This window comes from Tursiops truncatus, chromosome 6 (genome assembly GCF_011762595.2).
Source record: "Tursiops truncatus isolate mTurTru1 chromosome 6, mTurTru1.mat.Y, whole genome shotgun sequence".
NCBI classification, from domain to species: Eukaryota; Metazoa; Chordata; class Mammalia; order Artiodactyla; family Delphinidae; genus Tursiops; species Tursiops truncatus.
Window position 1 is genome coordinate 80570658 of NC_047039.1, and position 24199 is coordinate 80594856.

Sequence of the window (24199 nt, forward strand, 5' to 3'; positions counted from 1 at the left end):
CTGAGCTTTACACTACCTCAGAAAAAGAGGTTTCTCATGGGCACAAGTGCATAGAACTTTATAGTTTTCAAAGGATTGTCACGATATAATGGAATGTAAACCTTTCACCAACCCTGGAACACAGCTGGGCAGGGATCATGGTAATTGTTCTTACAGATGAGAAAACAAGCCAGAGAGGGAAGTGTTGGTGCTCGACCAGTGTACTACTGTGCCCACTCACTGAAGTGCAAGTAGGAATTTGGTGGGTGACAGGCAGGGCGTACGGACTAGGCAGAGGAAACAGCATCTACAGAGGCATGACCGTGTGAGAAATCAGGGCCTGTTTGGGGAACAGTGGATAATTCAGAGCTGATGGTGTGTGCAGTGTGAGGGAGATGAGACAGACAGGTAGGCAGGGGCCAGATCACAAAAGGCTTTGACTGCTGCTCCAAGGCTGGAAGGGAGGCAGTGGGAGGGAGTGGTTGAGTCTAGCTCCAGAGACAAGCAAGCTAATCTGATTGGGAATTCCAGTTCTGCCACTTTCTTGCTATGTACTTTTGGCCAAATTACTTAACTTCTTCATGCCTCAGTTTCCTTTTTGTAAGTGAGGATTGTAATAAGCATTAAATAAGAAAACACATATAAATTACTTAGCCCAGTGTCTGGCACATAGTAAATGATAGCATGTTAATGTAATTGGGTCTTTAATATTATTGTAATTCTTGAGCTCAGATGTTATCCTAAAGATGAAGGGAAACCACTAAAGGATTTTAAAAATAAAAGTGACATGATTAGAATTACATTATATCATTTTGGCAGCCGTATGGAGGATAGATTGATGGAGGGTAAGTCTAGAAGCATAGAGACTGGCTAGGAGACTATCGTAGTATTTCAGACAGGATCAAAGTTTGGACAATGGCTGTAGCACTAAGAAAAGAGAGTTGGTGAGAGATTAAGGTAATTGGTAGCAAAGGCAATAGAACGTGGTGACTGGCTCACTGTGGGGCATGAAACAGGGAAAGAGTCAAGAATGATTTTTGACTTGGGCAGTTAGAAAAATTAAATGGTGGTCTCCTTCAACAAAATGTTCCACCTTGGAGGAGAGGATTTGAGGAGTGGAGCAAAGAAAGATGGTGAATTCTATTTTAGATATGACTGGCTCAAGTGCTTGTGGGACGTCTTGGTAGAGATCCTAAAGAGGCAGGTGATTCTCAAAGCAGCTGAAACTGGGGGAGTAAATGACATCGCCCGTGGGGAGTGTTTAGAGCAGTGAACCTCAAACTTTGTTATACGTTGGAATCACCGGGCGGGGTTGTGGTGGGGGGGGTCTTTAAAAACTACCAGCGTCTGGCTTGCACCTTCAGACATTCTGATTTGATTGGTCTAGGGTGTTGATCTGGGATTGTTAAAAGCTCCCCAGGTGATTCTAATGTGCCATGAAGTTTGGGAACTTCTGGTTTAGAAAGAATAGGTGTCACATTTAATTAGATAAGAAGGGAGCTGAGAACAGGAACCTAGAATTAGATGATGGAGGGAAGAGGAGTAGCTGGGTAGGTGTAGTCTGAGAGGCTGGAGGAGAGTGAGGAGACAGATGTCACAGGAGCCAAGGGAGGAAGGTCAAGACAGTTTAACAATTATTTATGTTAGTTTAAGAGAAAATGCTAATTTGGTAATTTATTTTCTCTCATTATTCAAAAGGCTGGATGTTTGCCATGCATTTTGTTTTCTCGTTTGTGGTTTTTTCCTTGTGTCATCAGTTGGTTTATATCCTCAGACCTTGGGTATATTGGAGATTAAATGTTATAAGAAGATATATAGAGGGAGAGAGAGAGTTTGTTTGTTTATTACTGGTGTGTAGAAGTTCCACCATTGCATTTTGTGTTCCGTTCATTCATTTGTCATTTATTCATTTAACAAACACTAAGTTTATTGAATATCTATTTATGTTGGGAACTGGAGATACAAAAATGACTAAGAGAAGAAACCCTGCTTTCAAGTTGTTTATGATCTGGTCCAGGCCAGCACACAGTTTGGATCCATTTCACCTCCTAAATCATAGACTCTCAGGCTTGGAAGGCACATATTGATCTAGTCCCCAGCCAATTTTGACTGTCCCTTATAGGATCCCTGACCTGCTAATATCTTTTGTATTTCTTGCACACCTCAGTGATGAAAAGCTCTCTCTTCACCTGGGTAGCCCAGTGCCATTTTGATAGCTCTGATTATGAAAAGTCTTTTACAAGATGGACAAAATGGTTAAATGTTAAAGCTAACTCCATGGGCGCATGGAGATTCATGATTCCATTCTGTCTGATGTGTGTATGCTTTAAAATTTCCCTTAAGAAAAATTAAAGAGATAAGATGTTTACATTGAATCGAATTTGTCATCTTGAACTTAGATAAATTTTTACTTTAGGTTTCATTCAGAAAAAGTCCAGACTCCTTTTACACATATAGTCCTTTTCAATACTTGTGATTGTCTATAGAGTCTCCTAAGTCTTCACAACTTTACAATTTTGCCCAGGTTATTTACTATCTCCGATATGTTGAAATTGAGGCCCATATGCAATCATGCCACCTGTAGGCACTGGTGGTTTAAGTTCCTTTGCTGTATTTATCTCTCATTTCTCTTTCATGTTGTATCACACTTGCTGGCTACTATAGTGTTGTGATGAACACTGTAATTTTATTTTCCCTTTTAAGTGGAATGCTTTTATATTTCATTCTAAAATAATATTGAACTGCCTGGTATTTCTGTTTTTTTTTAATCAAAACAAGGAACCTAAATTACATAGAACGAATGATTTTGCAGCATCTTATGATATGCTCACCTATTTTGTTATTTTTTCTATTTATAAGCTAAAAAATATTAATAGTTTTCCTTAAATTGAACCTTTCATTCTTAGGATAAATCCAACTTGATTATGGTGTATTATCCTTGCAATGTGTTGTTGCTGGATTTTGCTGGAGGTAATTTTTTAAATTAAAAAACAAGTTTATTAAGAAGAATTTTTATAGTACACAAAAGTTGAGAGAATAGTAAAATGAACTTTAAATACCCATCTCCTAGCTTCAAGAATTATTAACATCTTCTGGCCAGGATCTTGTTTAGGAATTTTGTATTTCATGAGTTAGATTGGCCTCTATGTTACTTTTTAGTGTAAGCTTTGTAAGATTTTAAATTCAGGGCTACCTTTGCATTATTAGAAGAACTTGGTAGCATGCTATCATTTTTCTTTGTTGAAGAATATTGTCTATTAATTTTTTTTTAATAAATTTATTTATTTATTTTTGGCTGTGTTGGGTCTTTGTTGCTGTGTGCGGGCTTTCTCTAAGTTGCAGTGAGTGGGGGCTACTGTTTGTTGCGGTGCGCAGGCTTCTCATTGTCGTGGCTTCTCTTGTTGCGGAGCACAAGATCTAGGCATGCAGGCTCAGTAGTTGTGGCGCACAGGCTTAGTTGCTCTGCGGCATGTGGGATCTTCTCGGGCCAGGGCTCGAACCCGTGTCCCTTGCATTGGCAGGCGGATTCTTAACCACTGTGCCAGCAGGGAAGCCTTGTGTATTAATTTTGAGAGAGAGTTTGAAATAATTCTCTGATAAACACAGCAACCTTCAAGTTCTGTGTGGATTTTTTAATAGATTTTTGAAAAATTCACTGTCAGAATTTCTTCTGCAGTTATAGATTTACTCAAAGTTTTAATTTTAGTTCTGGTTCTTTGCTTTGCGGGGGAAAGGTGTTGAACTACCTCAGTTTCCTGGAGCTGATCGGCCTTAGGATAGCTGCAGATAGAAGTAATTTGTGGAAACCATAGAATAAATGAGCCCAAAACACTGACCACCTTGCCAAGCATCTCTTACCAGCACGCAGAGAACAGAAAGGGGGTTGACCCTTTCCTGAGGTAGGGGCTGCATCTTACTCATTGCTCATTCTTGGTCACCTGCACTGAGTGTTTTTTCCTTTTTTTTTTTTGACATCTTTATTGGAGTATAATTGTTTTACAATGGTGTGTTAGTTTCTGCTTTATAACAAAGTGAATCCACTATACATATACATATATCCCCATATCTCCTCCCTCTTGTGTCTCCCTCCCACCCTCCCCATCCCACCCCTCTAGGTGGTCACAAAGCACCAAGCTGATCTCTCTGTGAGTGTTTTTTTCAATTAATGTATGTTTAGTGAATTAGATTTATTTTTAAACAAATGGAATCTTCAGCACATCCAGGAAAGATCAACATCTTGGATTCCCAGAGGCTACAACCAGGGTGTTTCATTGGTGAGAATCCTATTTTCACCTTTCAGTATGCGTCTTAGAATCTTCTCCTTTTAACACCCTACATGGAAAGTATTTCTTCCACTATGTCCCAGGAACTGGTCTAGGAAAATCCCTTCACAGGTATGAATGCACTTACATACCAAAGAGTTGATATGGAAGTCTTGGGAGACACCATTCTATGAAGCTGACCTTGTTACCCAGGAGTCTGCCCCTCAGGAAAATTGAAGGACTTAACAGGAAGACTCTAGAAAGATGCATTCCAAATATATCTTCCAAAACCACCCATATTACTTAGCTTATCTAAAATGTGTACAACATGTATGACACTCTCTCGTGTTTTTTCCCTAATGTTTGTCTTTGCTCATTTCTCAGTTTGTTAATAATAACTTGTATCAGAGTGGTTTACGTTTTTCTCAATCTTTAAGAGCCCACATTAATTTTGTCTTTATTAAGTGAAACTTTATTCTAATTTTCCAGTTTATTTCTGCTTTTATTTTAATTTTGTTCCTTCAGTCATTCAACAAACATTTATTGAGCCTATGTTACAGGTCCTGAGAGAGAATTAAAAGGGATAAGACATGTTCTCTATGCTCAAGTTTCTGACAGTATAATAAGAGGAAAAATAGTGAAAGAAAAAAACCACTAAACTGACAAAAGACCTTCACTAGTAGGTTAAAAAAAATCACAGAATGACTCCCAGGGATATCTTTCAAGAACAGACTCTTGTAAAGTTTTACATTCCCCAGAGAGAGAAATAATGAACGGAGCCTGCATCTGTACCTAAATAATATGCTACAAAGCATATGAACCTAATCTTTTTCAAATTATCATATTCTTTTCCTTTTTTACTTTTTTTTTTTTTTTTTTTTTTTTTTTGCGGTATGCGGGCCTCTCACTGTTGTGTCCTCTCCCGTTGCGGAGCACAGGCTCCGGACGCGCAGGCTCAGCGGCCGTGGCTCACGGGCCCAGCCGCTCCGCGGCATGTGGGATCTTCCCGGACTGGGGCACGAACCCGTGTCCCCTGCATTGGCAGGCGGACTCTCAACCACTGTGCCACCAGGGAAGCCCGTCTCTTTTACTTTTTTAAAAAAATTTATTTTATTTATTTTTGGCTGCATTGGGTTTTCGTTGCTGCATGCGGGCTTTCTCTAGTTGCGGTGAGCAGGGGCTACTCTTCCTGCTGCACGCAGACTTCTCATTGCGGTGGCTTGTCTTGTTGCGGGGCATGGGCTCTAAGAGGTGCACGGGCTTCAGTAGTTGTGGCACGTGGGCTCAGTAGTTGTGGCTTGTGGGCTCTAGAGCGCAGGCTCAGTAGTTGTGGCGCACGGGCTTAGTTGCTCTGCGGATCTTCCCGGACCAGGGCTTGAACCCGTGTCCCCTGCATTGGCAGGCGAATCCCCTGCACCACCAGGGAAGCCCTTTTCCCCCTTGTAAAATTGATTTTAAGGCTGATTCTTTAGTCTTTGACATTTAAGAACTTGAGCTGATGTGTAAGGAACCTTCCTTGAGGCATATATCTGAGAGCTGCTTTTTGTGCTCTTTATATTTGAAACATATTTTCCAGCTCAAGAAATTTACCTTTAACGCTTTCTTTGATTACAATTTTGTGCATTCCTTTTCTCTTTTCTCTGCTAGCTCCTATTATTTGTACGTTGAATATCCTCAATCTGATTGTAGCTCTGACAGTTTCACTTAAATTGCTATCTGTTTTTTAATTTCAATTTAGTGTAAATGATTTTTAACTCTTCACTTTCTCTTCTATCTATTGCTGCCTCCTTTGATGTTTTTCATTTCTCGTTAGCAGTTAATGGTTTCCTGAAGTGCTTTGTTATCACCTCTTGTATCCCTTTTGAAGGGTTCATATCCTTAATTGTCTATTTACTTTGTAAGATAGCTATCACCCGAATGTATTTGGTCTTCTTCTCCTTTTGCAAAATATTTTGAGTTTGTTTCTTCTTAGTATTTTGTTCCAGACAACCAGAAGTGTGTTCCGTTTGAGCATTCACACTCTTTAAGGGATTTTGCCAAATTCGTGTGTGCCCACAGGAGGGTGATCTAAAGTGATCCTGTCTCATGAAGACCTGGTGAAGGAACTGAGGATGTTTAGTCCAGGGCAGAGGACGCAAGATTGCTATGTTCAGGTCCAGAAAGACTGATGTATAGAAGAGGGAGATGATTTATTCTGGAGGGTGCGCTGGGGGTGGGGCGAGAAGGAGTGCTCGGAGGGCAACATTACTGTGGAGGACTGAAGCTGCGGAGATGGAGGTGTGGAATTTAGCTTTGTGTAAAGCAGCTGGTCTAACAATGAATGACAGAACAATTAGAGGCCAGATGACTTCTTGGCAATGGGATTGTAGAGAAGATTCAAATGTTTGGGAATTATTTGGGCTCTTATTTTCTTCCATTGGCTCAGCAATCCAGAGGCAAATATTAAAACCATTAGCAGGTCATTTTCTTGACTTTAAACTGTCCTGCTCAGGGTTTGCTGAGTCAGGGAGCACTTATAATGGCTTGACTGATGTCATTTGTTTGGTCTTTGGGGATTCCTAGATGAAGGCATGTCCCTACCCACAGTCCAGATATATAATGCAAATTAATTCTTTTAACTAGAGCCATATATGTTTACAGAAATCAATTAGCTAAGCTGTATTTGTGTTTGTAATAATCCCCTGTAAGTAACCACTGCAGTTTGATGACCTTTGAAAGGAATGGAAAATCATTATGGATGAGTCTGAGATCCTTGGCAACACTGCGGTCATTTGGAGATTGAAACAACATAGTGGTCAGAGATTTTGTATCTTCCAGAGATGTGGTGACTTCAGGAGTTCCAGCTACGCCAGGGGATGTGGGTCTTTGAGTTTTGAGACAGAGCACAACAAATATCATCTTGTCTGCTTTTTAGATCTAGTAGACACCTCAAGTCACATGGATGGAAAAACTGCAGAAGTCATCTGGTCCCTGAACTCCACTGTAAGGTCCCTTCTACATCCATGCAGAGTTAGTTATCCAGCCTCTGCCTGACCGCCTTCAGTGACCAGGATCTTGCTAATTCTTGAGAAAACTCATCCTGTTCTTGGATCACTAGGAACACTAGAGAGGTCTAGCCTCAGCCTGAGCTGGAATCTCCCTCTCTGTGGCATTCCCCCATTAATCTTGGCTCTGCACCCCAGAAACATATGGCGTATGTCTCTTCTACCTGGTGGCCTTTTGGCCACTTGTGAACCATGATCATATAGGCCACCTCCAAATCTTTGCTGAATAAACATTCTCTGATTTTTCAGTGAGTCTTTATGTGACTTGGTTTTAAGTCTCCTTAGCATCCCAGACCCCTCCAGGAAGGTGCTGAAAGTGTGATGCTCAGACATAAGGCAAACAAAGTTAACCTCCACATCCTATAATTGCTAGCTGACTCACTCCTGTTAAGGGCCTGACTGAGGCAATTGATACTTGAAAACAATATGCTGTAGGCTTTACTGGACATTTATTTTTGTATCCTTTGTGATTAGTCTCTGTGTTGTCAGGACACTAGAATCTACATTCTTGACCCTCCCTAGTAAGTCTCACAGAAATATGATGTGGTTTTGTGTCCTTGGCAAAAGGACATTAAGTAATCCTTATTATAAAAGAGCTTTTGCAATAACAAAAAGGCAGACATTCTAGTAGAAAGATAAGGAAAAAACAGAAATAAAAAAGTAACAAAAAAGAACCATAAATGGCCATAGTGCATAAAAAATGTCCAGATATACGAGTAATCAAATAACTTCAAATCAAAACTATTGATATAATGAGCTCTGATCTGGAAATATGTCCGTGATATATTCACCAGTTAAAAAATGCAAGATGCAGACCACTGAGTATACCATGATTGTATTTTTGTGGCCTATATATTTTAGCATACGTAATATAGGTCTCTATAGATTTAGGGCAAAGTGAGAGTGAATACCCACCAAATTGTTAACAGTGATAATCTCTGGGAACTGGATTGGATGTTTGAAGAAAGATACTCAATTTATATAATTTTTAATGTGATGGAATTACATGTGACATTTACTTTTGTTTTCTATATTTCTCAAGAAATATATATTTAAACTAATAATTAGATGATACTTTCCATCCCATTAACAAATATTTTAAAAATAATATCCAATATATATGAGAATGAAGATTGTATTTACTTTTGTCTTCTGTATTTTTCAAAATATAAACATTTAAATCATACGTAGGCACTATTTTCCATCCTGTTAGCAAATATTTTTAAAATGATAGTATTCAATATTTGCAAAGGTCTGTCCTGGCAGGAGTGCAAATTGGTACCTTCCTGGAAGCAACTTGACAGTACACATTCCAAATTCTTAAAAATGAACATATGCTTAAATCCAGTAGTTACATTTCTAGGAATTATCCCAAGAAAATACCTGGGAAGTAGCCATTTACTATGAATAAGCATATTCATTGTAAAGCTTTCATAACAGTGAAAAATTAGAAACAGCACAAACATCCAATGATAGACTATTGAATAAATTATGATATGGACAAAGAAAATAATACTATGTAGCAATTTAAAATGATATAAATGTGGGCTTCCCTGGTGGTGCAGTGGTTGAGAGTCCGCCTGCCGATGCAGGGGACACAGGTTCGTGCCCTGGTCCGGGAAGATCCCACATGCCGCAGAGCAGCTGGGCCCGTGAGCCATGACCGCTGAGCCTGTGCTCCGCAACGCGAGAGGCCACAACAGTGAGAGGCCTGCGTACTGCAAAAAAAAAAAAAAAGTGAGCTGTACAGAACTGAAGACAGTATTCAGGTCTGCTGTCTCCATTGTAGAAAAAAGCTAGACTGATACATCCCTTGATCTAAATGGAATTTATTTTTGGTTGCAGCCTATGTTTTACACCCATTAATTTGTATTTGGCTGCATTTGATGAAAAGTGTACGTCTCTGGGTTTCTAAAGTGATGAGTTTGGGTGTCCTGCTTTCATTTTTATATGAAAATGGTTAGTGCACTCCTAGTATAGATCCCACTATTATTCTGCTGATTACTGATAGATTCTAGTTGCTAATATTTTATTTGGGATATTTACTTTGATATTTATAAGGGAGATTGTATTTTTGCCTTATTGTAGTGTTTTGATCAGAATTGGTATCAATGTTAGACTGACTGACTAAAAAGAATTTGGAAGATTTCCTTCTTTATGCTCTAGAAGAGCTAACATAGCATTGGGGAAGATAAACTAAGCTGGCTAGAAGCAGCATGATATCCAGGATTGGATCCTGGAACAGAAAAGGAGCATAAATGGAAAAACTGATGAAATCTGAATAAAATTTATAGCTTAGCTAATATTAGTGTACCCATGTTAATTTCTTAGTTTTGACAAAGTTACAATGATTATGTAAGATGCTAAATTAGGGAAAGCTGAATGAAGGGTATATTGGAACTCACTGTATTATCTTTGCAACGTTTTTACACATCTAAAATTATTCCAAAATTAAAAGTTTCTATTTAAAATAAAACAAAAAAATTGTCAGGGTGAGCTACGTCTTATAGATTTGTAAGAATTCACCTTTGAACCTGTCTGCCTGGAATTTTTTGGAGTGTACGCTTTAACAATTTTCTCTTTTATGGTAATTGTCTTTTTAGATTTTCTATCTCTTCTAGGGTCATCTTATATCATTTATATTTTCCTTGAAAACCATCCGTATTATTAAGGTTTCCAAATGTGTTTGTGTAGTGTTAAGCAACATAATCTCTTATAATTCTTTTTTATTTTCTCTGTATCCATGGTTATTTCACTATGTCATATCTTATTTCATGTGAATATTTATTGGGTTGTGAAATTAATTGGGTGAGTTGAGACCAGTATTTTAAAAAGTAAATAGAAAAATATAAATTGTTTTAGGAAAATTTAATCTCAAGCATATATACTATTTTTCTTGGTAACCTGATAATATCTATCAAAGCACAAATGCTTATAAATTTTGACCTCACAATTCAGTATCTGGAAACTTATCCAAATATATAATTGCATATATGCAGAAATGATATTTGTACAGCATAACTCACTGTGGTATTATTTACAATAGCAAAAGATTGGCAATAACCCAAATGTCTATCAAGGGAAGACTACTTTTTAAATTACAGTATATTCATACAATGTAATACTCAGTAGCTGTCAAAAAGAATGAAGAGGCATTCTTTGTATTAATGTGGAAAGATATCGAGGAAGAAAGCCTGGTGCAGAACAATGTGTATGGTGTACCATCCTTTGTGTTAAGAAGAGGACACATAAAATCTATATTTGTGTTTGCTTGTATAGGCATACAGAAACTCTGGAAAGACAGATATCTCAAGTAGGAGAGCAGTGATTATGTATGGGTGTGGAAACTGAGTGGCTGGGGGAAGGGAAGGATAGAGAGGAGACCGTTCACTGTACAAAAATCTTATTTTTATTATTATGGTAAGAATGCACTTAACGTGAAATCTACCCTCTTAACAAATTTTTAAGTGCACGATACAGTAACTGTGTATCCTTTTTTTTTTTTTTTTACAATCTGGGGTTTGAATTATACAAATTCAAAATTACCTATTCAAAAATTAGAATTTCCTATTCAAAAATTATATATAAAATATTGAGCAAAAGAAGCAGCACTCCGAAGAGTGGGCACAATGGGATTAGAATGCTTCCATGTCCATGCAGTTCCTGATGCAGGCAAAATGGAGCTGTGCCGTCCAGGGATGCACACATAGTTGAGGTGGCGGGGGGCGGTGTCACACAGAAGGTGTGTCTCTGACAGTGGGTCATAGTCAGAGTTTGAGAAGGCTTATCTATTTTATTCCCTAATCCTTACGTTGAACCGTTTAAGATGTAAAACCTATCTGTGTACCACAAGACTACGGACTCCTTAGGGCAGAGGGCTGCTGAAGTTGTTCACTCTGTAGACACTGAGCACCTGTGTATGTTAATTTCAGATAGAGAGCCCTAGTTATTTGATCAGCATGTCTTAAAATTGGCAAATAGAGGAAGCATCATAGTGATTTGTCAGAATCCTCTTCCAAATATTTTGGTTAGCTTCTTAAGAAAACTCTTCTTCCTTTTAGGTAAATGGAAATGCTGGAGACCAGTTTATTCCAGACCCGGAAAGCACACAGAATAGAACAAATGGTGGCAAGATGGCTCCGGCGCTCCCGGGACAGCTCGGCCCGGTAAGGCTCCTGGGTTGGCAGAGATTTCTGTCTGTAAGGGTTCGGTGTCCCCGTGGGAGGAAGTTTTGCAGTCTTGGCAGCGTCTGGGGATCACTGTCTCCGGCTTGCTTTGTTCTTAACACCCTGTGATGGAAGAAGTGTAAATGGGTCAGCAATTTTGCTGGAGTGCCTTTCTCTCTGTCCCTTTCCAAATCCTCCCCCTGCATCCTTCAAGGGGCACCCGCAGACACACAGAGATACTCACACCAAACTCATACATGCATTTACAGAGACACGCACATTCACACACAGATGGACTTAAACACACTGACACACTCATACCCACATACTCTCACACATGTGCCTATACACTCTGGAACACACACTGTTTTGAATCCACACTCACACATGATCACTGTCCCTGTCTCTGGCTGTCTCACACACGCCCCTTGTCTTAGTACTTGATGTCAGGCAATCTGCTGTTTATACTCTTTCCCTGTCTTTGTTTACAGCAGCTGTTCCTTCCTTCCAGTCCCTATTTCATTCTAAACAAAATGAAATGAAATCAAATACAGATTTGATTTGACTGCTACAAGAGAACTTAAAATATGTTCTGTTTCAAAGCGCTCATTTTCAGTCTCAGATTTCCCATCTGGAGCTGACACGGAGATGAAATATCACATGTCAGGTGTTTCTGAGACACATATTCTTCCAGAGGAACTGGAAACAGCTGTTGTGCTGCTGAGCAATAAACCTTGCTCGGGGCTGCACTGCCCTCGGCCAAGTGCTCAGGTCCTCACACACTACGATGGGATAAGGCTGGGAGAATTAGCCCTATTTTACAGGTGAAACCCTGAGGCTCAGAGAGTGACTAGTTTATGACCATCCCTACCCCCTGCTCTGAAACCTTTGATGGGTCCTCATCTCCTACAGTATGAATTTAAACATTTTTTGGTTAGACATTCAAGGCGCTCCATGGTTGACCCACAATCCATTACAGCTATTTGTCTTACTGTTCTGCTTCATCAACATCATACTCCAGCTGAAATGATCTACTTGCTATTCCCCTACTACAAGCACCCGACTTCCCCTTCCACCCCTTAGACCTGGGTTTCTGTGCCACATCTCTTCCTCCCATCTCCATGTGTCCAGAACCCACTCATAGTTCAAGGTCTAGCTGAAATGCTGGGTCTCCCATGAAGTGTTCCCCAGCCCACAGTCAGAATTAATCTCTCCCAAGGGGCCCCATAGTATTTGGTTTGTAGCATCAGCATTGTGCTTCTTCCGGTGTGTTCAACTTAAATTTGAGCACATCCCTTTTCTTTCTTCTAGACCACAAGCTCTATGGAGGGCAGGGAAAGTACCGGCCACATCTCATAGCCCAGAGATGATTGAGTTCCAGGAGATTGCAAGTAGTCAGGTAGTGCTTGGTGAATGAATGGGAAAACTCCTAGGTACATTGTTTTCTAAAGTGGATTCTGCAAAACCTAGTCCTATGTGATGCTCTCTACTAAAAAAATGTTCCATGGCCAGAGATATATTTAGGAAGTGATGCAGCCTATATCCCACTCCTATCCACCCACTCTTGGTGATTCATAGTGCATTTTAGCACATTAAAGGCTCTGAGAAGTCCTGCAGAAAAAGACCTGTGTAACTTTATGTTGCCTGAATATTTGACCTTGGAACTCTCTAATATCTACCTTCTCTCACAGAATGTAAATAAAAGGCAACATTGGCCTCTAGGAAGCTTTTTTTTTTTCACATCTATTTTGAGATATGTTTCACATACCATAAAATTCACCCACTTAAAATGTACAGATTTATTTAGTGTATATACAAAATTATGCAACAATCACCACAATCTAATTTTAGAACACTTTCAATACCCCAAAAAGAAACCCCATAACTGTTAACAGTCATTCCCCGTTTGCCCCTCCCCCAGCCCTAGGCAACCACTCATCTACTTTCTGTCTCTATAGATTTGCCTATTCTGGACATTTCACATAAATAGAATCATACAATATGTGGTCTTTGTGACTGGCTTCTTCACTTAGCATAATGTTCAGGGTTCACTCATGTTATAGCATGTTTGGCATGTAGCATTATTGCCAAATAATATTCCATTATGGAATATTTTCTATGTCCATCAGTTAATGTACACTTGGGTTGTTTCCACTTGGGACTATTATGAATAATGCTGCTATGAACATTTGTGTAAAAGGTTTTCTTTGAACATATGTTTTCATTTCTCTTGGGTTTGTACTTAGGAGTGGAATAGCTGGGTCATTTAGCAACTTGATGTTTAACCTTTTGAGAAACTATCAGACTGTTTTCCAAAGTGGCTGTACCATTTTACATTTCCATCAGCAGGGTGTAAGGGTTCCAATGTCTGCACATCTTTGTCAGCACTTGTTATTATCCGTTTTTTTTATTATAGACATACTAGTGGGTGTGAAGTGGTACTGTATCTCATTGTGGTTTTGATCTGTATTTTCCTAATGGCTAATGATGTTGAGCATCTTTCCATGAGTCTAGTAGGAAGTTTGCTTTCCAAGTGCTTGAGAAAGAGCAGAAAAAGAGGGAAAGCTTCCTGGCAGTGTCCATGGAAGACATCATTTCTGTGTTTCTAGGATAAATCACATGTAGCCTTCTTTAAATTGTTTCTCATCTCTAATCCTGCAACCTTGATTCAGACTGGGTTCTTGGTGTCCTCAGGTTACTCAAAAATGATCAAGAATTGAAAAGCATAAATAATTGCAGTTTCCCTGGAGTAGAGTAAATGGTACCGCCTGCCACCCGGTTGCTTAATCAGGAGACCCTTGAGTCAAACTGAATTTTCCTCTCTTCCTCACACTCTGTTTCCACCCCATCAGCAACTCTTGTCAGTTCACCTTCAAACATATCTCCGATCTGTCCACCTCTCTGTCCCTGGGGGGCACTGCCGTGGTCACTCACTCTTTCTCTGCTCCACCCTGAAGCCATAGTGGACTCTTCGGAATACAAACTGCTCGTGTCCCACATGCTCGCCCCAGGCTCTATCCGACCCCAAACCATTCAGTGGCCCACCTGCCATTGCGCCACGGCCTGCAAGTCCCTTTATGATCTGTTCCTGATCTAACTCTCCAACTTCATCTTGTTCCTCCTGCTTCCTTGGCAGAGTGCTTACCCCTCTCACCACACTTTATAATAACATATCCATTTATTTACTTGTTCTTTGTCTACCCTCCCCCACCTGTTTATTATATGACTCTTCTACTCCAACCCTCCTGCCACATATGAGACCAAAGACCATGACTGTCTTGTTTTACAAAGTATCTTCAGCCCTAGAAGAGTGCATACATAGTTATGTAGTAGATGTTCAATGAATTTTTATTGATTAAGGGCTTTCATAGTAAGGGACTATATTATTTATTTAAAATATATTTAAATTTTACATCCTTTCTTCTTCCAAGAGGAATTTTTCTTTTTTTTTTTTTTTGCAGTACGCGGGCCTCTCACTGTTGTGGCCTGCCGCTATTGTGGCCTCTCGCGTTGCGGAGCACAGGCTCCGGACGCGCAGGCTCAGCGGCCATGGCCCACAGGCCCACGGGCCCAGCCGCTCCGCGGCATGTGGGATCTTCCCAGACCGGGGCACGAACCCGTGTCGCCTGCATCAGCAGGCGGACTCTCAATCACTGCGCCACCAGGGAAGCCCCTTCCAAGAGGAATTTTTGATGGCTTACAGTTTTAAAACACATAAAAACTTTTAAATAAAGACTGGAAATTTTGTAAATAGATTGCAAACCAATTAGATATAGGATTTAGCATTTGAGTACTAACATTGGCTCTGAGTTTCCTGATAGCCAGGTCAAGAAATGAAAGAAGTACACTGAAGTGTTTTTTATAGTCCAGATAAAAGGCAACATAGGGACTTCCCTGGTGGCACAGTGGTTAAGAATCCACCTGCCAGTGCAGGGGACACGGGTTTGAGCCCTGGTCTGGGAAGATCCCATATGCCGTGGAGCAACTAAGCCTCTGTGCCACAGCTACTGAGCCTGCGCTCTACAGCCTGTGAGCCACAACTACTGAGCCCACGAGCCACAACTACTGAGCCCATGTACCACAGCTACTGAAGCCCGCTCGCTTAGAGCCTGTGTTCCACAACAAGAGAAGCCACTGCAGGGGCTTCCCTGGTGGCACAGTGGTTGAGAGTCCGCCTGCCGATGCAGGGGACGCTGGTTCGTGCCCCTGTCCGGGAAGATCCCACATGCAGCAGAGCGGCTGGGCCCATGAGCCATGGCCGCTGAGCCTGCGCGTCCAGAGCCTGTGCTCTGCAACGGGAGAGGCCACAACACAGTGAGAGGCCCGCGTACTTCAAAAAAAAAAAAAAAAAAAAAGAGAAGCCACTGCAATAAAAAGCCCGTGTACTGCAACAAAGAGTAGCCCTGGCTCACAGCAACTAGAGGAAGCCCATGCGCAGCAACGAAGACCCAACACAGACAAAAATAAAGAAAAGTAATAAAGAAAATAAATTTTTCAAAAAAGGAAACATAGAAGTTAATCTGTAGTCATATAGTTTTACATGCATCTTTTAGCAATCCTGTTTTTTTTTCAGACTTTTAAAAGCTTCCACTCATTTCAGCCAGTTGTACTTGCTTACTTGTAATTGCCATTTTTTCCATAAAAGTTAAACTTTATCTCTGACACTAATTGAATTGTCTAGGAGGAAATTAGTCAAAAATAACAATTACCATTTCCAAACATTATTAAACAAACTGTTAACTTTTATGAACCTTGGTAATGTTAGAGCTATATAATGTGTCTTAAAATGGACATTTTTCTGGGGAAGAGTGTCAACTTTTAAAGTTGCTTTGATTTCTTCAATTTTAGATTAATTTTCAGTGGGTGGTTATTGTTACAATCACTAGTCAAATTCGGATAGTGGCACTCAGTTTGAATGTGTGTGTATGCTTGTGCAGATTGCAAGCCTAGTGATACCTATAATTGTAGAAATACAGAATTACTCAGATAGTATTAAGATGACTACTCTCTTACCACTTAATTTCACATTCCAATATAAAAATAACATTTACAATATCAGTGCTTTTTTAGAAATAACTAACCCCCCCAAGTGGTCTCTGTGACATGTTTCGAATTTCTGTAAAAATAGTGTAATACAGACTACTTAATAAAAGCTGCAACATAGTGACATTACACTATAAACTAATTTTTAACCATTTTGCTTTGAACTAAATTGTCATCTTCTTAACAGCTTTGTATAACTACGGAGGTGATAAACTGAGAATGACATGTTATAGAATACTTTTCCACTTAATTATGCCATTTTTTTGTCTCCTACAATTTTCAATTTTTATATAGTTAAATGATATTCTCTTGGTGATTTCTTTGATTGCTTCTAAGCTTAGAAAATCCTCACCCAATAAGTAATTTAAGTAATTTTCAATTTGATAGTTTAAGGTATTTTATATTTAATTTTTAAATTTGGAGTTTATTTTTGTATAGGTTGTGAGATGTAGATTTAACTTGGTTTTTTCCAAAATAAGTAATGTTTGCATCACCATTAACTGTGAGTGATCTTTCCTTTCTTCACTTTTATTATATATGAAATTCTTGTGTCTGTGAGTGGGAAATTGTATCTCTTCCTGGACTAGCTATTCTGTTCCATTGATCTAACGGCCTGTTTTCACACACCTGTATGAAAAATATTTACATTTATTATCTATTAAACAAGACTTTTATTATTCTTCATTTTCCATTTTTTTTACTCTTACCTACCTATTCTTCCATGTGAACTTTAGAATAATTTTATTGTATTATTAACATAATTTTGCATAAGATTTACTGAATTCTCTTATGCTTAATCAGAAATAGTTTTATAGAGCAAGACTTAAAAATAATAAAGAGCTTGATGGATTTGATGCCTTCTTCTTGGTGCTTGGTTTTACCCTCAGGGTTTAAAAAGATTTCTTTCCTTCAATTCATCTTGAATCTTAATACTAGTGAACACACATGCACATGTTTGCGCACATGTGCACACATCCACATGTACACACAGGCATACATATTCATACATATGCACACACGCACACACACATGCATCATGGCATCATGGTATCAGAGCCCTGGCTATTGGTTTTGCACTCTTTACAAATTTACTTGTTCATTATAACCATAGTCTGTTTACTAATTATAGGGATGGTATCTTTGACCTTTATAATACTCCTAATGATGTAGAAAGACCATTTCAGGTACCAATTTTTTATTGCTCTTTGACCCATGGGCAAAAGCAGAAAGGCTCGAACAGAACAGGTTAGAAGGCTCCTGTGCTGCATCTGCAGGGTTGCCATTGTCTCCTGAACCTCCTTTTTAAAGTAACAGTGGAATAATTTCTCCTCCTCTCAACTGTAGGCCTTTGCACTATACTCACAATATGTACATTCAGTGGTCCCCTAGAAACTTTCACAGCCACAAGCATAGTCCAATGATTATGACTACATGATAAATTTCTTTCTGGTACAAGCTGCTACTTCTATTTCTTCTTTCTTTGAATAAACTTTGGATTAAAAAGCCAGCTTATACCAGATGTTAGCTTTGAAAATCACTCAAGCTGAACATAATACAGTGTTTAACCATAGATTCAAAGTAGTTTCTTCACATCCTGCTGGAACTCAAAGGTGAATTCTTTGTTGTTACAAGATAGGGGCAGAATATATTTTCCAACCTATTAGAGAGCAGATAAAAAGCCAGAGAATATTTGAAACCTAATCTATCTCTGTTATTTTTTCTTCTCAGCATTATTGATCAGCTCAGTATGAACTTATGACCCATAAAATACAGAATTAGTCTACACGAGGCTATTTTCATGATAAATTTTACATGTTTTTTCTAGTTCTACCTTAGGCTTGATCCAGTTATCTGACAGGAATTCTATTAGTGTCGCCAGGTCTTATGCTGTTCCAAAGTGAAATCGCAGCAATGACCTCAGATTTATGATTTGAAACCATTACAGAGGCATCAGACATAGGTTTTTGGATTGTCGGTGCTTAGTTTGATATTTATAAGGTTCTTCAGAGGAGGAAATTTTGCTACAGAGATCATTTCCTTCAGTTCTCTGTCAAATATTGAACATTCTTTGTGAGGAGAGGCCACGGTTTGGTCCTGTTCTTAAGCAATCCCTTTCCAAACAAAAGCTGAAATGTGGCCTTTGGGGAAAATGTCAAAAAACAGACTTTGGGCCAAAGTTCCTGATGCCATCCAGGGATCAGCCAGCACAGCGGGGCTTCATTTGTCTACCATTGTTGAGGAGCACACCATTCCAAATGGAAAAGTCAGATAAATGAAGCCTACCCACTTGAAAAGCATCAAAATGGATTCTGTTCTAAATATGGTAAGGTCGGTGGTTTTCTTTTGGTCTCCATACATTTATTAAGCCGTGTTCTATGCCTAGCATTGAGTTCAGCACATGGGGCAAGAGAGACACGGTTTTGCCATATGAGCTGTTGTCTAGAAAGGACAAGAGACTTCACACTGGTCATTTCAAAGGTGATGTGTGTTTCAAAAAGGGATGTACAGGTTCGGTGTAGAGGTTCAGCAGAGGGAGAGGAATATTTCTGCCAAAACCAGAAGATCGAGTAGGAGCTGGGCAGATAGTGTATGGTTGGGTGTTTTGGGAAATCTCTAAAGAGTGTTATGTTAGGGGTTGGGGGTATTCTAGGCAGAGGGAAGACCTTGTGTATTTGAGGAACTCCAAGGATACTAGTCTGGCTGGAACAAAAATATCGAGAGAACAAATGGCTTCATTGTAGAGGCTTCAGTGGTGGGCAGGCGCTGTATTAAGCCATATTAAGGATTTTGGATTAGACCATTTAGTCAGGGCAGATATACGAGCCGGTTTGCATTTATAATATCAGTCTGGTTGCTGGATGGAGAATCATTCAGGTGAGATAAGAATGAAAAGTGGGGAGACCAGCTAGGAGACTGTTACAGCAATCTTCTTCAGGACAGGTAACAGGGTCCTGAAATAGAATGGTGGTCATGGAGATATAGAGATAAGTGGACATCTTGGAGATCTTTTGTAGTACTGACGGATAGGATATTAGGGGTGAGAGGAGGGTAAAGTCAAAGATGACTCCCAGGAGTCTGGCTTGAGCAACTGAGCCTCGTCCTGATACCATTTACTGAGCTCTGGGACATGGAAAAGATGGGTCTTGATTAGGACGATTGTCATAGGGCTGAGCTATATTTCAAATTAAACAAACAAAGGACAAACACTGAACTCTGTCACATTCAAATTGTCTGCTATTTATTAGTGGTTAAATATACATTTCCACCTTTGCTAATCATATTAGAGGTACTATTTTGCATCATGCTCTCTCTATATAGTATTTTGCTCATGTATTCACCTAATAAGCACAGATGCTTTCTGTGGGCAAAGTTCTTCACTCGGTACGGTGAGAAATACAGAGGTGGGTAAAAAGTGGTTCCTGCATCCTGAGAATTTACAGTCTATTCGGGGTGATGATATATGGGATCAGTTATCACTGAAGTTGAGGTGCTCTAGGCCAGAAGAGCTCAGAGCTGAGAGAACTTGTGTCTAGCTGGGAAATCAGAGAAGGCATTTTGGAAGAGGCAGCGTTTGAGCTGGGCTTTAATTGGCCTCACATTTTCCTGTGAGGTAGCTGCATGAACTGAGGCCCAGATGCAAAACTGGTGCAGCAGGTAAGATTAGGCTGGAGTGATGGCCTGGGAAGGAGAGTGGGTAGGGAATGTTGGCCAGGGCCTGAGACTTAAAGACAAAGGAACATGAGAGTAAGGTTGAGGAGTTTAACTTTTATCCTGTGGGTGATGGGGAGCTGTGGGGACAGAATAATTTGATCTCTCCCTTAGGAGGGGGGTTTGAACCACAGTTTAGAAGATGCTCTGGAAGGGTGTTTTCTAAGCTGTGTTTCCACGTATGTCTAAGATTCACAGGCTTGTGGTACTTCATTGATGTAGAGTCTTGGGGCAATTCCTTGCTGTGCTTGATTTATCTGTTCTCTGTTGGGTGGTTTGAAGTTTTTCCACTATTCTAAATAAAGCTATGGTAAATATTTTTGAATATTCAAGAGCTAGGGTCTTTTGAGTTCATACTCTGTTCTAGGACTTTATGGCACAGGGAACACAGAGATGAATAAAAGTCACCCTTATCTTCTAGGAATTCATAGTCTAGTGCAAATAATATTTTATTTGGGGGGAGGGCAGTTATTACTTTGAGGAATGTCAGTCAAAATGGTAACAGAAGATCAAAGAAAATGATCAAATTTTAAATTCATATTATAATTTCCCTGATTATTTTCCAGAGAGATTGAATAGCCAATTTATACAGTCAACCTTAAATACCAGGGTCCACACATGTTGGGCTTTATTATTTTTATTCATATTTGGTGCTTTAGTAGACATGTAATAGTTCTCTGTAGTCCTTTCAGTTGTGCTTCTTCAATGACTAAGGTTGTACATTTTCTGTTATTTACCAGCTTTTATTTCTTCATGTGCAAGTTGTCAATTCACTTGCTTTGAGCACGTGAAATCTGGGTATTTACTGCATGTATTTATGCCCATTCTGCATATATTTTTATTGTAAGCTTTTTCCCTCTAGGATTTTATTTTTTTAATTGACTTACTTATTTTCAACAGTTCTATTTAGATATAATTTACATGCCATGCAGTTCACCCACTTAAAATGTACAAGTCACTGGTTTTTAGTGTATTCACAAGGATGTACAGCCATCACCACAATGAATTTTGAAGATTTTCATCACCCCAAAAAGAAACTCCATACGTATTAGTAGTCACTCTCCATTTCCTTTCAAAACCCTCCTTCCCCAGCCCTAGGCAATCACTAATCTACTTTCTGTCTCTATAGATTTACCTATTCTGGACATATCACATGAATGGAATCATACAATTTGTAGTCTTTTGTGGCTGACTTCCTTCACTTAGCATAATGTGTTCAAGGTTTATCCATGTTATAGTATATATCAGTATCTCATTCCTTTTTATTGCTGAATAATAGTCTAGTACGGAATATTGTCTTTGTCATTTCATTAGTTGATGTACACTTGGGTTGTTTCCACTTTGGAGCTATTATGAATAATGTTGCTGTGACCATTTGCGTGCAAGTTTTGTGTGGACATAATGCTTTCAGTTTTCTTGGGTATATACCTAGGAGTGGAATTGCTGGGTCATATGGTACTCAATGTTTAGTCTTTTGAGGAACTACAAGACTGTATGAGGGTTTCATTTTCTCCACCTTAGCCAACACTTGACCTATCTTTTTGATTATAGCCATCCTAGTGGATATAAAGTGTTATGTCACTGTGGTTTTGATTTATGTTACCATAATGGCTAATGATCTCTTCTTGTGCTCATTGGCTGTTTGTATGTTTTCTTTGGAGAAATGTCTATTCAAATTATTTGCCCAATTTTTATTTGGGTTATTTGTCTTTTTTGTTTAAGTGTATTATAAGAATTCTTTATGTATTCTAGATGCAAGGTCCTTATTAGATATATGATTTGCAAATATTTTCTCCCATTTTGTGGGTTGTCTTTTCACTTTCTCAGTGGTGTCCTTTTTTTAAAAAATAAAATTATTTATTTATTTATTTTTGGTTGCGTTGGGTCTTTGTTGCTGCATGTGGGCTTTCTCTAGTTGTGGCGAGGGAGGGCTACTCTTCATTGCGGTGGCTTCTTTTGTGGAGCATGGGCTCTAGGCGTGCGGGCTTCAGTAGTTGTGGTATGCGGGCTCAGTAGTTGTGGCTCATGGGCTCTAGAGCACAGGGTCAGTAGTTGTGGTATGCGGGCTCAGTAGTTGTGGCTCATGGGCTCTAGAGCACAGGGTCAGTAGTTGTGGCGCATGGGCTTAGTTGCTCCACGGCATGTGGGATCTTCCCAGACCAAGGCTCGAACCTGAGCCCCCTGCATTGGCAGGTGGATTCTAAACCACTGCACCACCAGGGAAGTCCAGAGTGGTGTCCTTTGAAGCAGAAGAGTTTTTAATTTTGAAGAAGTTCAGTTTATCTATGTTTTCATTTGTTACTTGTGCATGTCTAATATGACACCAAGGTCACAAAGATTTATTCCTATATTTTCTCCTAAGAGTTGTATAGTTTTAGCTCTTGTATTTAGGTCTGTGATTCATTTTGAGTTAGTTTTTGTGTACAAGATGAAGTTATAAACTTTTATCATTTAATATTTCTCCTTGTGTCCTATTCTGTTATCTAATCTTTTATTTATTTGTATTTATGTATTAGCTATTGAAGTTCACATTCAAACCATCCATCTTATATCTTATGCCTGTCTCTAATTTTCTAATCCTTAAAAATGTGTCTCCTCTCCAGAAGCTGGCATAAACTGTCCATATTTATTTCTAGTCTTTATAATTCTCTCTTTTGACCTTTTTGAAATGTAATACTTCGTATGGTGTTTAGTACTGCAGTGTGGTGATTATGTCACCATGTTGAGTTATTTCTGGCTAGCCACCTAATATTTTAAAAGATTTTCTAAAGTTTCTATTCCGTTTCATTGGTGAAGACCACGCCATGCAGTTTTGATCATCGCCTCTGTCTGATAGGAGCAGATTAAGATTGTGATCTATAGAAGAGAGGAAGGTGGGTGTATGCACACCCAAGTGTACCCACACGTGAGTGTGTGCTTGCACATCTTGTTTACCCTCATTCTTGCAGCAGTATTTAGTGTTCAAGAGCCCAGGCTCCCAGGTCAAATAATCTAGGTTGAAGCACAACTCTTTTTTTTTTTTTTTTTTTTGCGGTACGCGGGCCTCTCACTGTTGTGGCCTCTCGCGTTGCGGAGCACAGGCTCCGGACGCGCAGGCTCAGCGGCCATGTCTCACAGTCCCAGCCTCTCCGTGGCATGTGGGATCTTCGCGGACCGGGGCACGAACCCGCCTCCCCTGCATCGGCAGGCGAACTCTCAACCACTGCGCCACCAGGGAAGCCCCGAAGCACAACTCTTTTAAGGCTTCTAGGCTTCAAGTTTTCTCATATTTTGGAGACCCACTCTACATTAAAAGGTACCCACATCTCACAATAAATATTTTATATAACTATATAAGATTTGACAAATTGACATAAAGTACCTTTTAAGGTATTTGCTCTAACATCTGTTAATACAATTTTGAAGTTAGAAATTTTCTCTTTGTATATGAGAGTCTCGTATATTTTTCATACATTGTCATAGGCTCTAGATCTGTGCTGTCCAATATGGTTGCCATTATCCAGAGATGGCTATTAAGCCCTTAAAACGTGGCTAGTATGAGTGAGAGATTAAATACTTAATTTTATTTGATTTTAATTAATTTAAATGTAAAGACTGATCATTCAGTTATTGGAAAACTTTTAAGTATGTTCGGAAGAACTTGGGCCTGAAAATTTACTTTTTAACTGTAAATTTTATGAAATCTGAGAATTTCTGCTGAAAATATAGCATCCAAGTTGACATGCTTTGTAAGTATAAAATACATGCTGAATTTTGAAGAAATAATATGAAAAAAAGGGTGCAGAATAGCTCATCAATAATTTTTTTATTGATTACATGTTGAAATGATAGTATTTTGGATATATTGGGTTAAATAAAAATATATTAAAAATCACTTGTTTCTTTTTCATTTCTTCCCCCATTTTCAGGTGGCTATTAGAAAAGTTACATTTACAAATGTGGTTTGCATTATACAGCTGTGCTGCAGTGCCTTTGAAGAAAGTAGCCCCAGTTTGAA

General features: G+C 39.3%; 1 protein-coding gene across 1 annotated transcript in view; it reads left to right on the top strand.

Annotated features, from left to right (window-relative positions):
- The window catches only part of FRMPD1 (FERM and PDZ domain containing 1), an 84578-nt gene that overhangs the window by 26798 nt on the left and 33581 nt on the right, over nucleotides 1-24199 (top strand). The window contains exon 3 of the mRNA XM_019949125.3: nucleotides 11347-11451. Within this exon, the coding sequence (XP_019804684.1) occupies nucleotides 11351-11451 (101 nt within the window). The 5' untranslated portion in view covers nucleotides 11347-11350. The remainder of the gene's footprint in view (nucleotides 1-11346; nucleotides 11452-24199) is intronic.